Consider the following 15,331-nt stretch of genomic DNA (forward strand, 5'->3'; position numbering starts at 1 on the left):
ATATTCGATTGAATTAAATCTCGATGGGTCGTTAATAGCGTTACTATCGTCTACGCTCAAAGTTTATCAAGCACACACATACATACACATACACGCACACGCTGCTGCGTTATATCAAGACTCAAACACGACTCGCATTCAGAGGGAGAGGATAACGCAGTCTTGGTTTCATTCATCAGAAATATTGTCTCGACTAATTTATCCATAGTAAATAGTTTCCTATCCGACGGGCAATAGTTTACGATTGTATTTTACTCGATGTTATGCCGCGCAGTTTCATTCGGCCTTGTGAAAATCTCCAAGAATTGTTTCGTATCGCCTCCCATCTTCAGCTCGCGGTCTATCGAGGTCCCATGTAGTACGGCGGTTGCGCCATGGACGCCGATATGTAGGGGTAAAAAGAGGGATGCGACGACACACTCTGCGGCTGGTAATCATTCTCTTCACCGTGCACAGCGTATCCCTCTGCGGTAGGGTAGTATTGTCCATGTACACAAGCGTAGGGCGCTTTAGCGGCAGCGGCCGCGCCGCTGCTCATTTCCGCGGAGTACTTGAGACCGTCCGGATACCCCTTGGCGTCCGGGTATTTGGGCAGATCGTAGGGCTTAGTCTGCAGATCCGGATACTTGGTTGCCGTCGACTCGTGGTGATGATGATACTTGGTACCGATCATCTCGTGGTGGTACTTGGTGCCGGCCATCTCGTGGTGGTACTTGGCGACCTCGTGGCACTTCGCCTCGGCGTAGCTTCTGGCCGTCGTTTCGTACGTCGGCTTGGTAGGATGATCGACGGCGGAATACTTCGCGACCGTCTCGTTGACCCAGACCGGTCGGGCCAGGTCGTAGGCGCTGGACTTCGGTTCGTGGTAGGTCGTCGGTCGTTCGTACGCCTTCACACCGGTGTCCGGATACAAGCGGGCGTAGGTGCAGTCCGAGGAGCCGGCCGAGGAGTCGAGGGAGGTCCCCGGCGACGGAAGCCCGCCTCTGTGCACGATGATGCCCATCTGATCGTCCGACTTCGGCTTCCTGCGACGAGGTTGATACTACGAACAGTATCACATCGTGTTTAAATTAGTCTCAAGACGCTCTATTGGAACCGTATTACACATTACGAGAAATAAAAAATCTTTTATAAATTCTTTTTTTGCGCTGTACGATGAAATTTTTTGTGTCTGATGTAATCCGATATGATTGCAGTGAGTTTAACTCTGAGTTTAACTTTGAAAAGAATATATGGATATGTGTCTTTTTACTTAATCCCTAATGAATTATAACGTTGTAATTTCGTGCCTGCATACAAAATAAATAGACACAAAAATTATATATAAGAAATTTATAATGCTAGATTTTTAATTTCAGACAGATATTATTTAAACAACCTTGCCTTCTGCGCGCGCACATGTTTATCTTTCATGTACATTATATTTATATAGCTTGTTATTTTAACGAACTTTGCGCATGATAAAAATATTATTATTTCTATGAAGATAAACTTACGAAATCTACGAAATCGGACTTTTAAAACGCGATCGTACAATCGGATTAAATTAGTGAATACATTAGACAGATGATTGCCAACAAAGCTGGAACCCGGTAAAAGCTCCGTCGCGTCTCGTCCTCGCCGTTCCACTTTCTCGCCTCGCAGTGGAGCGGCGACACGGATGGCTTCATCGCAGTGAATTCATTTCCCCTTCTCGTAAATCATCGCCGACGCGGTGGGATTCAAATCGCTCGGGCGATCGGGCCTCGATTAACCACTCGAGCGCTCCAAGATGAATGCGCGCTGCACGCGTTAATTCGTTCCGCCATCCCGCGCGAATCGGGCCGCTCGATCGCGAATCCGCGCAATTTCGTAACGCGCGAGATACATTCCCCCGTATTAGCCCTAATGATATGCGCGATTCCGCCGTGGCCGCGTGTCATCCGTCAGTTAATTCGGCGGTCGATTACCTTGTAGTGCGGATGCTGCTTCTTGTGTGCGTTCCTCAGTCTCTCGGCTTCCTCGATGAACGGCTGCTTCTCGCCGTCGCTTAGAATCCTGCAGCAGACACATCTCGCAATCTCTATAGTATTGCCACTGAACGCGATGAGCACTCAAAAATATTGAATTTTACTGGGATAGATACTGAATTGATTTGATATAAAAAAATGGGGTGTTGATATATTTTTTCGTCTTCTATTTTTATTCTCGTGATGCTTCATTAACTTCAAGTAATAATCTGCCTTACACGCGGATTATATTTTTTTCTTTGGTATCTGCATGTTATCCGGATATTATACAGAACGATTATAAAGTCTATGCAATTTTTTCAAAACTTTTGTTTTTTAATGAAATTAATATGTAAAAGATATTAGAATTACAATTTAGTGAAGTATGTATTAAAGTTTGCTTAGGAAAGTTTTTCTAACAAATGGATTGAAAGAGAGGTGGATCAATCTCGTGACCACAGCGTTACCAAATTTGCCGATCGCGGGATTTATTTCTGGAAACATGCTAAGACTATTGTTTATTCAACAAAATCCCGCTCTTTAGATGATTCGCGGACTAAGATAATGCGATTTGAAGCGATTTACTGTAAATCTACTGCAAAAGGTATTTGTAGAATTTCAGAATCGTATCTCGGTTTTTGTTTTACGTAATACAGATTAATTTTATAGAATGGAAGCTACGAAAATTTGAAACTACGTAAAGACTGTATATAATCACTCTGTGTATAAAATGCGCGAAACGACTGGGTTTTTCTTCTGACGTTTCTGCCTATGTCTAGTCGAAGCTGGATTACCTCCACAATTTTCCCAGCGTCTTCGACAGCTCAGCATTGTGCAATTGCGGATACTGGTCGGCCAATCTTCGCCTTGCCGCCTGCGCCCACACCATGAAGGCGTTCATCGGGCGCTTCACGTGGGCGCTTCTTCTCCCGCTGGCGCGCGAAGTTACCGGAAGTAGCGTCCAATCGTATCCTGCAAATGTACATGGGACTAATTCATATATGGCTTAATTCATATACATGTACATAGTCTTCGAGATCTCGGGAAGAAACAAGTCACAAGACTCTGGCGCATCATCACACGCGCCAGAGAAAAACTCGCTCTTTATCTATATATAATTCGATAAATCTATATATAACTTCAGCATAAGCTTCAATACCCTCGAATTTTAGAAGTATCTTCAGTAGTATTAAATTTCAGATAATTATTGGAAAATTTTAATCAATAGAGAAGTACTCGATTACGTTTTTTTCCATTGCTTCATTTAAAACATCTGTATTCAAATTAATTAAATAATTAAAACGACTGCCTATCCTGGTATTATTTTCTATTTAACTGTAAGACCGACTAACATGAAAGGTATGTTAAAAACGACACGTGATAACAGGAACTTTTCTGGTTCGTATCTTGCCGTCTTCGTGGGCACCGGAAGTAGTCCTGTCTGCGGAATCGGATTGTAAAGGAATACGAGATAAAACTACACCTGTATCCTCGCGGCTCGTGCGGCCGATTCGACCGACATTTGTTAGCGCCGTCGGTCTCTCTCTCTCCCCCCTTCTTCCGTCTCCTCTTTATTTAACTTCTTTACGAAGAACGCGATAGGACTTTTACGACCTGAAAATCATACGAAGATACAGAAAGAGAGAGAGAGAGAGAGAGAGAGAGACATTGGGTAGGATGTTCTCTCTCTCTCTTTCTCTCTCTGTTTCTATCGCTCTCCCGTTACTCCTCCGCATTAAGAAACTAATTATTATTACTACTAGGCAGTCATTTCCTCTCAAACGCAAATAACTCACTGGAATCTCGGGTCGTGTAGGTCAACTTGAGAGATTCGGTTTTTTCAGTGAAGAAAAACTCTATCTTTTCTTCGGGAGATGATCATAACATCATCAGCCAATCCGAACGCGTGAGGAAAATTAAAAAATAAAAATATAGCTTATATAAATACCAATTTCGTGAATGCTGAGTACTTTTTTCCAATTAGAATTGAATATTTTAATTTGAGCCGGAAGAAAAACATTTAACTTTTAAAGTTATAAAATGAGATAATTTCTTATTTTGTATATTTACGTATCTCGTGTCATATCTTACATTTAAAAAATTCAGTTGAATTATAGACTGTAGGCGTAACGCGTCAGTGGATATGGTAACATCAAAGTTTATCACGAAGTAGCCCTACTTATGTGGTCGAGACGTTAAGTGACGTAAGTGCTCCGGATTACCAAAAATTCCGCGCATCGCTTAATAAGGATTCAGCTCCGGATGTGGATTCCTACATTTCACTTCGTGGGAAAAAAGAACTCCGGGCAAGCCCGAGGTCGTAAAACCTTGTCTCCCTTCGAACAAATGTATACCGACTTATGTAAATCTGTCCTGCGCTCTCTCTCACCGCGGTCTCCTAAATCTTAATTCCCCGGCCCGAAAGAGCACAGTCTGGTCCAAATTGGAGGAGGCAGACCTCGAAGGAATAAGGAAGAGCTCGAGATGCAAGGCGGTAATTAGGCCGATTCGGAAATTGCGTAATATCCCGTGTGTGCAAGATTGATGAAATTGACTTTAACAAGTAATTAAACTCTCGTCTTGCAAAATATCCTTTTCTTCGCACGATTGAGGCTGCGGTCCACTTGACGCTACGAATTCTTTGGAGCGTCCTTCTTCTCTTTCTTTCTTCATTGAAAGAAAAGAGAAGAGGAATGCTTCGAAGCATTTGTAGCGTCAAGTGGACCGCAGCCTGAAAATCACTTTTAGAGGAATATTCAAACTAGGAGCGAGGTCTCGTTTAACTACTTGCTTGTTATTTTGTATAAATAATGTGGCAAAGGTTCAAGAATATTCTGATGCTTAGTCGCGGAATGAGTGTGTATAACATTCATTAATTTCTCTGGTTTCAATTTTAACAACTTTTATTATTTTTCACAAGATTGACACGATTATATATCTTGAAAGAGATGAAGAAAGAAAAGCATTACACACGTGTTAAGACAGATTAAAAATATGGAGTTGAGAAGATAACAAATTTAAATATCAAATTAGCTGCATTATAAGGCCGAATTGAATTTCTTATTTCTAATCGTTTGTATTTCTAATCGTCATTGAGCACTTAGGGAGCGAGTCAACGAGGGTGAATGGGGAAAGAGGGTATGGGCGAGACCACGGGAAAGATGGTGCACGTGACGAAGCGTCAACTCGGGGTTTGGGAAGCTGGTGGGAGCTAATTACCGTGGGTCCACGGTCCACTGGCGCGGCACTTGTGTCGGCGCCTTTCAGCATCCGGGGGAGGTCCTTCGTCGACGCCTGCGCCGATAGCCGCGGCCGAAATACAAATTTTACACGGAAACGCGGAAGGGCTTTGCGAAGAACGCGACGGGAATAGAGGAAATTTCGCGCGAACCGGGTCGATTAGGCGTGCAGAAGGCATCGGTCCTTAGGCGGGACGGCCCCTTTTTTGAGGCCCAACATTACCGACAATGTAGGTGAACCCCTCAATTGCTGGAGCCTTACGTAGAACGACAAAAAGAAGCGTTTCTGCACCTCTGTCTGTTTAATAATTGTATATATAGAAGAAAAGGAAGACTCGTCTCTCTCGCGAGTAGAGTTGAATTAGAAAACAACATTGTTACGTTCGTCCGAAATAAAGCGGGGATTATAAGCGGCACAATGAGGCTTTATCTCGAGGCGACGTTGACATATTGTTATCAGTGAATTAATCGATCTCTGGCATCGAGCATAGTCGGTGATCGCGCAAGCGAATAAATCTCAAATCGCGGAATTGAGAGATCCGTTCGCCAGATCGTTAGATACCTAATTTTAGGCTCTTTTCCTCCCTCCCCCGTTTTAATTTGGCTAATTACGGGCGACTCGGGGCAACGGGCTAATTAACGACTCGGTGAATCGGCGAGTGACCGAGAACTCGCACGTTTTTTTCAGGATCGTGAATGGCTTTTGAGCTGCGAGATCAGGACCGTAGTTAGCGCGCCCGTGCCACAATAGGCGGGTTGTGCGGCCTGGTGAATGAACCGGTGTGCTCGGCCATCAATGGCGACCTGTCGTCGACTCTTGCGCTACATTAACTCCTTTACAAATCCGCCTGTTACAAATCCTCCCGCCTTTAACGAGGCCCTCTTAAACGCTTCGACACCTCGTCCCGTCGATGTTTGACATCGCCACGTGCCCGACGATCCTCGGCTCGCGCCGCACCGTCCAACTTCGCGACGCAAGGAGAATTAGCGCGGTACCAACGTGGTACCAATGCTGATCGGCGAAATGAGGCATCCGAAATCGAATGAGACGAGATAATCGAAATTTAAATCAAGTCGGATAAGACGATTAGAGCCTAATGTGTTAATCCTGGTGACCGGCACTGTCCAAAGTTTTTCTAAAACTCTTGTAAAAATATGACAATTACAGGTGATCCTCGAATAATTGTATTTGAACTGCACAGTAAAAAATTGTAATAACCCTTTTTAAGTATATTTTCAATAAGTCCTTGGAACTAAATGCCCAATTTTATGTATATAGATTTGGAGTCTTGAACCGCACGGTTTTCAATAGTACGGAACGTGATCTCCACAAAATTGAATTCCAAGTCTTAAATAACATGGTTTTCAATAACATGGAACTAATTAATTGTGTGATTCGAGAATTACTTTGTATATCTGATATGTTTAAAATTTTGTCATAGCTACGTAACAATTTAAAGTAAAAATGTGACCGGCACTATTGATGTTTTAAAAAAAAACGGTTGTATACAATAATTATCATCCGACATAAAATTTTGACATAGCTATATACGTAAAGTAAGAATGCGCTATCAACGCGCTGTATCTATGAGAGGATACAGTCTTATTTAATTTCAGTCATATTATAGAATATTTTAACATTGTGATAATGAAAATTTTACACGTGGGTAAAATACGCGAGATTGCTAATAAGCAGACAACATGATAAATGAGATAATTCGCGTAATTTCATAACGCGAAATTCCAGTATCTATCCGAGACTCATCCGTGCTTCGTACGCATGGCTTCGAGTAATATCAAGGGACACCTGTATTTTTGTCGAGTGGATACTTTGTAACGAAATGCGCATCGCTTAGCACCGGTGGATCAAATATTTACTCGTGGTGCAGACGCGGGCTTGTCCCTTCCTCGAGCTATATGATAAACTATTTGGATTATACATTCCTGCGTGCGTTCGACGTTCACGAGCGTCTCGCGCGTGCCGTCGGTTTTTCAACTTCAATCATCAACGGATTCAAGTATCCGTCACTCTGCTGTCGTTTCTGGCACTATATCTAATCTAACTAAACACATCTCAGATTTGATCTTAAAACAGGAGCGCGTTATGATTTGCGGTATCCTTCGCCGAGTGAATCGGTTATCGTCGAAACGCACTCTCTATAGAATCCCCTCAGAAATTTTCCTAGGAATATATCTGTTTAATGAAGAGTATGCGGGTAAGATTCGACGAGAGATACTAACATAGTCGCGTATCTCGCATCTAGACCCCGCTAGAATAGCCAGCCGCAGACTCGAGAAAAGGGCGACGCGCCCGCGGCGTTTCCTCCTAATCCGCTACATCGACCAGACCTCATTAATCCTCATAATTATTCGCGTCGCGATTGTCCAACATCTCGTGGACAGAATTAGTCCCCGGCAGAGATATCATCCCCGGGCGATTTCCACCTGTCCGTCCTGTCCGGGTGCCGCTGCCCCCCGGCCGGCGCGGCGGCGACGATCGTGCCCGCATCTCTTCTAGCGAAACCTCGTCGTCGCGGAGACGACCAAGTCTCGACGCGCGCCGTAAATCACGAGCCCTGCGCGCCCCTCCCGCGACGGTGATCTTTCAGATTTAATTCGGTACTAACATAATTAGCGGCGGTGGCAGGCGCGTATACGCCTCGTCTCGCTCTGCTCGCAGCACCTGCCGTGCCAGCGAAGTTTCCCCTCTCGGAGAAATATATAGCCGAGGAGGATCGTTCGCGAAGAGCGGACGATAGCTAATATTTCTCCGCCTCGTCCGACTCCGCTCTGCCGCCGCCGTTACCGCCGCGCTCTTTCTCCCCCTTGTCGGGCACCACTCCTGCTTTCCGCTTTCTACTCTCGCGAATATCGCCCGGATAAATCGGCGAGCGGCCAAATGGAGAAGAGAGCGATGCTGCCGACGACGCGGGCTTTCAGCGCCAATTACCAGTTTGCCTTCCCTCCCTAAATGACTCGATAAAGACTGCAACGACTGGGCGAAAAAGAACGTGGCGGCGAATGGACGTGCGCGTTTCGCGTGCTATTTCGGATGACTGATATTTTTTCGTCCGCCAATTTCGATCTGCAGTTTGTTTCGTCGATGCCATTCGATATCGCGTCCGAGCGTCGCAAACGTAGATTATTTTTCATATTTTGTTAATGTTTTATAATTTTTTTAAACTTCTCTTCGAAAAAACGTGCCTAAAAGCTTGTAATAAAAAAAATCGTAAATAATTATATCTGAACCAGATTACGTAAACTAATAGTCAATTTTTCGTCAAGTGTCCGTTCAAAACGCGATACTTCGTGGTATTTATTCTTTGTTTATTACTAAAAATTTTTCTTATGTGTAATTGACCGGAACTCTCCTCAAAATAATGTAAACATCATTGTGATTTAATTTCCTCTCACTATTTTTCAAGAATATTGCTCATTATGTGAAACTCTCTCTACACTCATTACATTTTTTTTATAGACAGATTTATGTTGTACGATTATACGCCAATTACAAAATTGCATACCTTGCAGTAGCTTGCCCACAGCATCGTCCAAGGAATTATTGTTGCCATGTTCGTTGCTGGAAGAGCCGGCTTTACCCTCCGACAATGACGACAAGCCGTTGTTATTATGATGGGCTTCCATTTTTTAATTAAACGCAAAAGACACTCTCACTGACGGCGGCCAATGTGCCCGCACGATCACCAAAAACTATATCTCTCATAGATGACAAAGATTCGCGAGTTCAAGAACGCATTCTCGAACGTTAAAAATATCACTCAAATAATCATCGGCAAATTGAATGGCAAATTTCGACGGGACGTAAAATGCATCTCGTGGATATCGGTCGCAGATAAGCGGGATTCTCGGTAAGAAATCTTAGGCGCAGGAAGAGGAGAGGCTCGATAATTAATCGAGGGTTATCAGAGCGCGATTTATCGGGTCGGGTAGGTCGCCGAATCTTCTTTATGGCTACTTAGTCGACCCCGCGCGACCTTATCCGCATCGAATATATATTTCCTTTATCCCGATTGATTAAACCGATTCCCGCGAACTCGTAGATCACTCGGAGATTCACTTCGTTATCGGCTCCAAGAAACATTAGACGGAAATCGTTGCGACGGAACGCGACGCAACGCGACGCGTTGAGAGGAGAGGAGGGACGCACTCTCTTCGGAAATCACCCGAGCTGCAGCTCTCCTCGACTTATCTTTCGTCAATGGATCCTTTCTCGGAGGATTCTGCGTCCTCGCATTCGATGCGAGACGGCTCAAGAGTCGTAGGGCACGCTACTTCGAGGGGGTGCCACATCGTGCGGGAGAAGATTCGTCCTGGCCGACCTCGAGATCATCGAGTCGCGTCATAGTTAAAATCCACGGCGTCTCTTTTTATCGGTACCTGGTCGCTTCTCTTTCTCTCTTTATCGGTTATCGAGGACGGGAGATAGCGTGAACTGAGACGCCGTGTCGTCCCTTTATCCGATCTCTGGTACGCGACATCGAATGGATGTGACCCGAGATCGGGAGAGACGCGACGGCGCGGCGGTACTGGCGAATCAGGTAAACTCCGATGGCCGACTGATCGGCCGAGAGGAGAGACGCGACGACGGACCCGATGGATTCAGGGAGGCGAAGGAAGCCGTCTGCACGGCTCACAGCCGCACAGGTTGGTCCACGGATTGGAAGAGGCCGAGGCCGAGGCGAGACGAGACGAGCGCACGTCTGGCACACGCACCGAAACCGTCGGGCGGATGGCAGACCGCGGAGGCGGTTCCGTGGACCACCTACCTCTGGTGGGGGGAGACACGTAGGATCTTCCTCCTTTCTCTTCTTCACCGTTCTTCGTCCTCTTCTCTTTATCTTCGTCGTCGGTTCCTCGTGCCCGCGTCGGCCTCTCGGCATATCCTGCGCGGTGCAATCCTGCACCACCGCCGTTTCTGCATCGCAATTCCTCGTAATTTCCGACGCTCCTTTCTCCGTGGAAAACTGCGTGAAATCTGAGAGTCTTATGGAATCGCGAAGCCGCGCCTCGTCATCGAGTGGTTTTTCTCCCTTTTTTTCTATCTTACTGAATACGCAGAAAAAAAGCTCATACCGCTTTTAGCGAGAATATTAGCAGAAAGATTGAATATTGATGGTAGATTATTTAGTTGAGACTTTGATTTTTTTCAACACAAATGTCAATAATTTTTAAATTATGAATGAGTGAAAAGAATTCCTGAATTATACTTCAGAGTACTATGCTTCAGAGAGGGATAGGAAATTATTTCCTGAAATATTCGAAGGGAGAGTTTAGAAAAAATTTTATTTTGGACCTTATTTATAAATTTTTGTCAAAGGAAAGAGAGAAAGAAATATATTATGCTACTTACAAAAATGTTTCTTGGACTTTTTGCGTTGTATTGTATTGCAGTAATGCGGAATCTAAAGATCCGCAGATAATACGCATCCGGCTTACGATACCCACTTTGCAATTTGTTCGCGACGAAGCGTCGACTAATTACCGTCCGTTTGTTGTCGCGAACGTGTGGATCGTATGTGAAAAGGTCGCTGGGAAGTGGACCGCTAGTTTACTGATCGTACGCGAATATAAAATGATTAATGATAAGGGCCCGAGAGAAGGAGTTTTCACGCACACATTGAGCGTGACCATCACGTAGCGACTGGCAAGCTTTAACTTGTATTATCTATGTATTTGGGAAAAATCTTGCATTGCACCGTCGCGATTGTGTTCTCGCCAAAAACGACCTAAGGAAAAGTCAAAATAATGTCAATTTGACATTACATTGACAAAAAAATGACGTAAATTGGGTCAATATGACCAAATATATTCTGTTCTCTTTGGGGAAGAAATTTTCTTTTTCGCCCTAAGTTATATTCACCTTGATACATTTTCTTTCGGTGCGCGCCCTGCATGTAAATGCGCGAGAATAACATCGCGTCGACACGGAACGCGAAAAAAGTGCGTACGACAAAATAGAGCAGCGTGATGTTCAGAAGAGCGAGAGAAAAGGGGGCAGAAGAGAGCAACGAGTTCTCGAAGCGGTTCCCTCCTTTCTCCGTCCAGCGGTCCCGAAAGGCGAGCCTAATTATACAACGAATTTAATGAATGAGTGAGCTAGCAAATACAGTGGCTCATACAAACCATGGGCGTATATAAACCACGGTCAATGCCGTGTGGCGGCTTTTGTGGTGAGATCAAAGAGAGCATCTCTTGCTCTCGCACTTTGCGCGGGATTAACTCGCGCTACCATCACCGGCGCGTGAACGCACGCGAGTGCGCGACCCCGGCTCCCTCGCGGATTAAAGATTACGACATTCCTGTCCGGGTGCTCCACTCCAGAGAGCATAGATAGCGTCGTCTCTCAATCTGTTCCGATCTTTCGTAATTGTGCACAAATATAAATGACCTATGTTGAAACGCGAGCTAGACCGACACGACGAAACTAACACATTTAGAATTTCTGATAAGGACAAAAGATAACCTGGTAATTTATTTGTAAATCAACAACTCGGTAAAAATGTTTTTCAACTTTGCCGAGGTATTTGGAAAATGAAGAATGTAAATTTTTCTTCTACATTTCTGTGCTCGACTTAGCTGATTAGCAGCCTATTGCAATTGCAATTGCAATAAAACTAAAAATGATAACAACATAATAATTTATCCCATATTGGTAGATGAATAAAAATACAAAAATGTGATTTATAAATATAAATTATATAATAAATAAATGATAATATAAATATAATTATTACATAGAAATAGTATAACATAGCATGTATATATAACAATTAATATAATTATATAATAAAAAATCAAGTAAAGTTTCCAATAACTTTTTTATAATTCTCATAGTCGTTATTTTCATATCTTATTTGAAATAGAATTAATTATAAAATTAATCAGAAATAAAACTATATAGCGTGGCGATTAGCACTTTTCATCAATTTGTGCGCTCGTTTTGCGAGATACTCGGTCGTCCGCGCATCCTTCAAATGTCTGCCCGGGCGCGTGCTTGTATTGTGCACCGGCAATGCAAATTTAGCCCGACGGGAACAATAATATTGATTTCACGAAGTCGGAATTTTGCTCTTGCCGAGATAAACATCCCGACGCGCGCGCACGTGGCGTCAATATGGGCCTTTCCCCGGTGTACGTAAGCGAGAATTCGTTTCTCTCTTTCTCTTTGTCTCTCTCAGAGTCGCTCCTGAGGCACAGCCATCCGGGGAAACATTCGCACCAGCCTCGCATCCGTGTCTCTTTATTTCGAGGCGCGATTATTACATCCTCTTTGAATATCCAAAGGTACGTTTAACATTTGAACAAACAGTAGGGAGGATAAAATTTAAAAAAAAACATGTTTTTCTCTCTTTTTCTTTAAACAACACAGCAATAAAAAGAATTTAATATAAAGAAAGAGAATTTAATGATTTAATCAATTAGAATTAGAAGACATAATTCAAAGGTATATCTTTCGAAAAAAAATCATATAAAAGAATTATAAATTCATACAAAAGGGGTATAAAAGCAAAACTTGAACTCTGCATTTTCCAAAAAATGATAAAGTAAAAAAGTTTATTATGGATTTAAATAAATTGCTTTGATTTTCCTTTATCTCAAATATTTTGAAAGATGTTAAGTATTCATTTTAATAATTTTTGTTATATATGTGTTTATCTGGGAATAATGGACAATAAAAAAATATCTATCTCTTAACTGGCTATCGAAAAAGATTTAATATGACTTTCACTTTCGTGCTCTCGAAATGTGCATTCGTACCTCTTAATCTCGATAAGTATTAATTACATATCGTTATTAATCACGCCGCGGATGTAACAGAACCGGGAACGATAAGGGGGAGAGATCACCGTTGGAAAGCCCGGCGGTGGATCGAGGGATACGTATCGAATACGCAAGGCGACTCTCCCTCGTCGCCGCGATAAAATAATAATTCCAGCAATTCCTGGGGGTCGGGACGGCGTGCCGTCGGGCACTTGAAAGGATCCCATGGGGCGGGGGACGGGGCGAGGGGAGGGGGGTGGGTCGGTAGAGCCGGGTACCCGACACATGTAGCCCCCCGGGTGGCGAGCACCGGCGACTCGCGCACGGACCCCCAACGGAGACACGAGCCTCGAGACATTCTGCGCCGTCATCATCGCGTCCCGGCAACGTCATTGCGTATAGTACACGAGGCCGATAGCTACACGTGTACGGGTGTATACGCGTGTCGGCAAACACGCGCGGCAAACGTGCGCGACGTCGACCCGATTTTTCGCGGATCGCGGTTAAATTATTTTCGCAAGAACGGCATAAGTTAATCTCACTCGGGAATCGATCCGCGGAGGAATGATAATTAAAGAGCTGCCTCTGATTTCAGCGAATTAATTAAAGGATCTTGGTGCAATTTAACAACTGAAGAATATCCAACGAAGATTTTCCTTTAAGTTTGAAGAAGTAATTCTTAAAATTGAGAGAAAAAATTAAATTTTGATTAATCCTCTCGAATTCTTGGAAGACAATTAGATTACTGTTGCATACTTATAATTTATTCGAAGCCAGATTATTAATTTCAGCGGAGATTTAATTTTTCCTTTTTTACGCGGGATAAATTCGCTTTTCGACTTTATGGGGAATACAAAGATATAGCGTAGGTTTCGTTGTAAGGAAACGGCGAACCAGTCGTCCGACTATTCTGATTTGGAATGCGTTCTGTATGTTTAGTTTTCAGTTTTCAGTGGCACAAATATGCATATTATGATGAGTATGATGACTTACAATTAGATAATCTTTCTGACATGTAATCGCTGGGACTGTGTATTACTCTTATGAAATAAAATAAGTAAGATGAAAATCTTCTATTTTTGTTTACGAAAACTGACCGCATCTAGGAACGCAGCTTCGTTCTCCTTATCCGCAAATCTTTCTCGTCGTACTCGCCACGCTTAATTTTCATTGTGAAACTCAGTCGATTCCTATTGCTTTCTAATTAATTCGCTCGGAGTTCTCGGACTGACGCTTACGAAATCGTTAATTACAACCGACTTGATTAATGACTCGAGCTGCGTTCCAGAGACCGTTGCATACGGGTCAAGATTTATGTGCGTTGTGCGTTCGAAGATGCAAATGCAGTTGACAAATATTAAAGCAGATAACTCCATTATACTATGCTGATTCATAAGAATAATGGAATTTATATATTTCTAATTAATAATCGCGTAATTAATAAAACAGGTAATTAAAAATAACGAATCTTATTCCAAATGACTTTAATGGTAAACATTTAAGGGACGGCTTGACGTCATTCTATTTTGCGAGAAATAAAAATTACTGAGCTAATTAATAATGCTTTCGTTAATGAAAAAATAAGCTTGTTTAGAAATCCATAAATAATTCGCTAAATTCATTCAAAGTAGAAATTTTTTCTCGTTATAACGTTTATTAATTTAATGACATCATAAAATCTGGTCTTTCTACAAAATGTACACATGATGGCTCTTTCGTACGTCCCATGTCCTCTTTGTGTTGAAAAGAATTCGATGTAAAAACGCGAGAGGTAAATTTATTTGCAAGATTCCCAAGTATGAAGCAACATTGAAAGTCCTCGCGAATTACGCGCGTCTCGTCGAAGCTTTCGTTTCCTTGCCGAAACGTAAATGTCCGGTCACCACGAGGGTCGGTCGATGAGTGCAGCGTGCAATCGTGAATGCAACCGGTCTTGACGCGGCATGTACTCTCCTCCACGCGACGTCATAATTGCAGCCGACCGCCCGGACCAATCGACGGGACCACGTCGGAGGAACGGAGATGATCGCGAGCAGGAACGGAGCGGAGAATCGAGGAGCTGCAGTAGGAGAGAGGGAGAGGGAAGGAGGGAGAGAGAAGAAGAGGGACGAGGCGAGAGATAGGTGGAGCAAGCAGAAACACGATTGGTTCCATCCTCCCGGAGGATATCGTAGCCATGGAAACTCTCTTGTCAGCAAAGAGCACCGAAATATAAATGGAATGACCGGCGATCTCTGACAGCCCGAAGGGGAGGGGAACGCGGTATCACACGAGGAAGGGGAGATGATCTATCCGAGAACAGAGAAAGAGAGACGGAGACGG

At 43.5% G+C, this 15,331-nt stretch overlaps 1 protein-coding gene across 1 annotated transcript; it reads right to left on the minus strand.

Moving 5' to 3' along the window:
• Window positions 1–340: 340 nt before the first annotated feature.
• LOC143898057 (uncharacterized) lies at window positions 341–12,034 on the minus strand. The gene is made up of 4 exons (XM_077407124.1): window positions 8,752–12,034; window positions 2,783–2,960; window positions 1,950–2,037; window positions 341–1,042 (listed from the first exon to the last, which is right to left on the minus strand). Exons 1-4 carry the CDS (start codon window positions 8,870–8,872, stop codon window positions 341–343), a joined length of 1,089 nt encoding a protein of 362 aa, XP_077263250.1. The 5' UTR covers window positions 8,873–12,034.
• Between the last annotated feature and the right edge of the window lie 3,297 nt (window positions 12,035–15,331).

This window comes from Temnothorax americanus, unplaced genomic scaffold, assembly GCF_048541705.1.
Source record: "Temnothorax americanus isolate GAGA-0224 unplaced genomic scaffold, ASM4854170v1 Scaffold22, whole genome shotgun sequence".
In the NCBI taxonomy this organism is placed as follows: domain Eukaryota; kingdom Metazoa; phylum Arthropoda; class Insecta; order Hymenoptera; family Formicidae; genus Temnothorax; species Temnothorax americanus.

Coding starts and splice junctions, on each gene's coding strand:
- LOC143898057 (XM_077407124.1), bottom strand. CDS start 8,872: ATGGAAGCCCATCATAATAACAACGGCTTGTCGTCATTGTCGGAGGGT. Junction 2,038..2,782: donor ACGCTGGGAAAATTGTGGAG/GTAATCCAGCTT, acceptor TGTCTGCTGCAG/GATTCTAAGCGACGGCGAGA. Junction 1,043..1,949: donor AGCAGCATCCGCACTACAAG/GTAATCGACCGC, acceptor TACTGTTCGTAG/TATCAACCTCGTCGCAGGAA.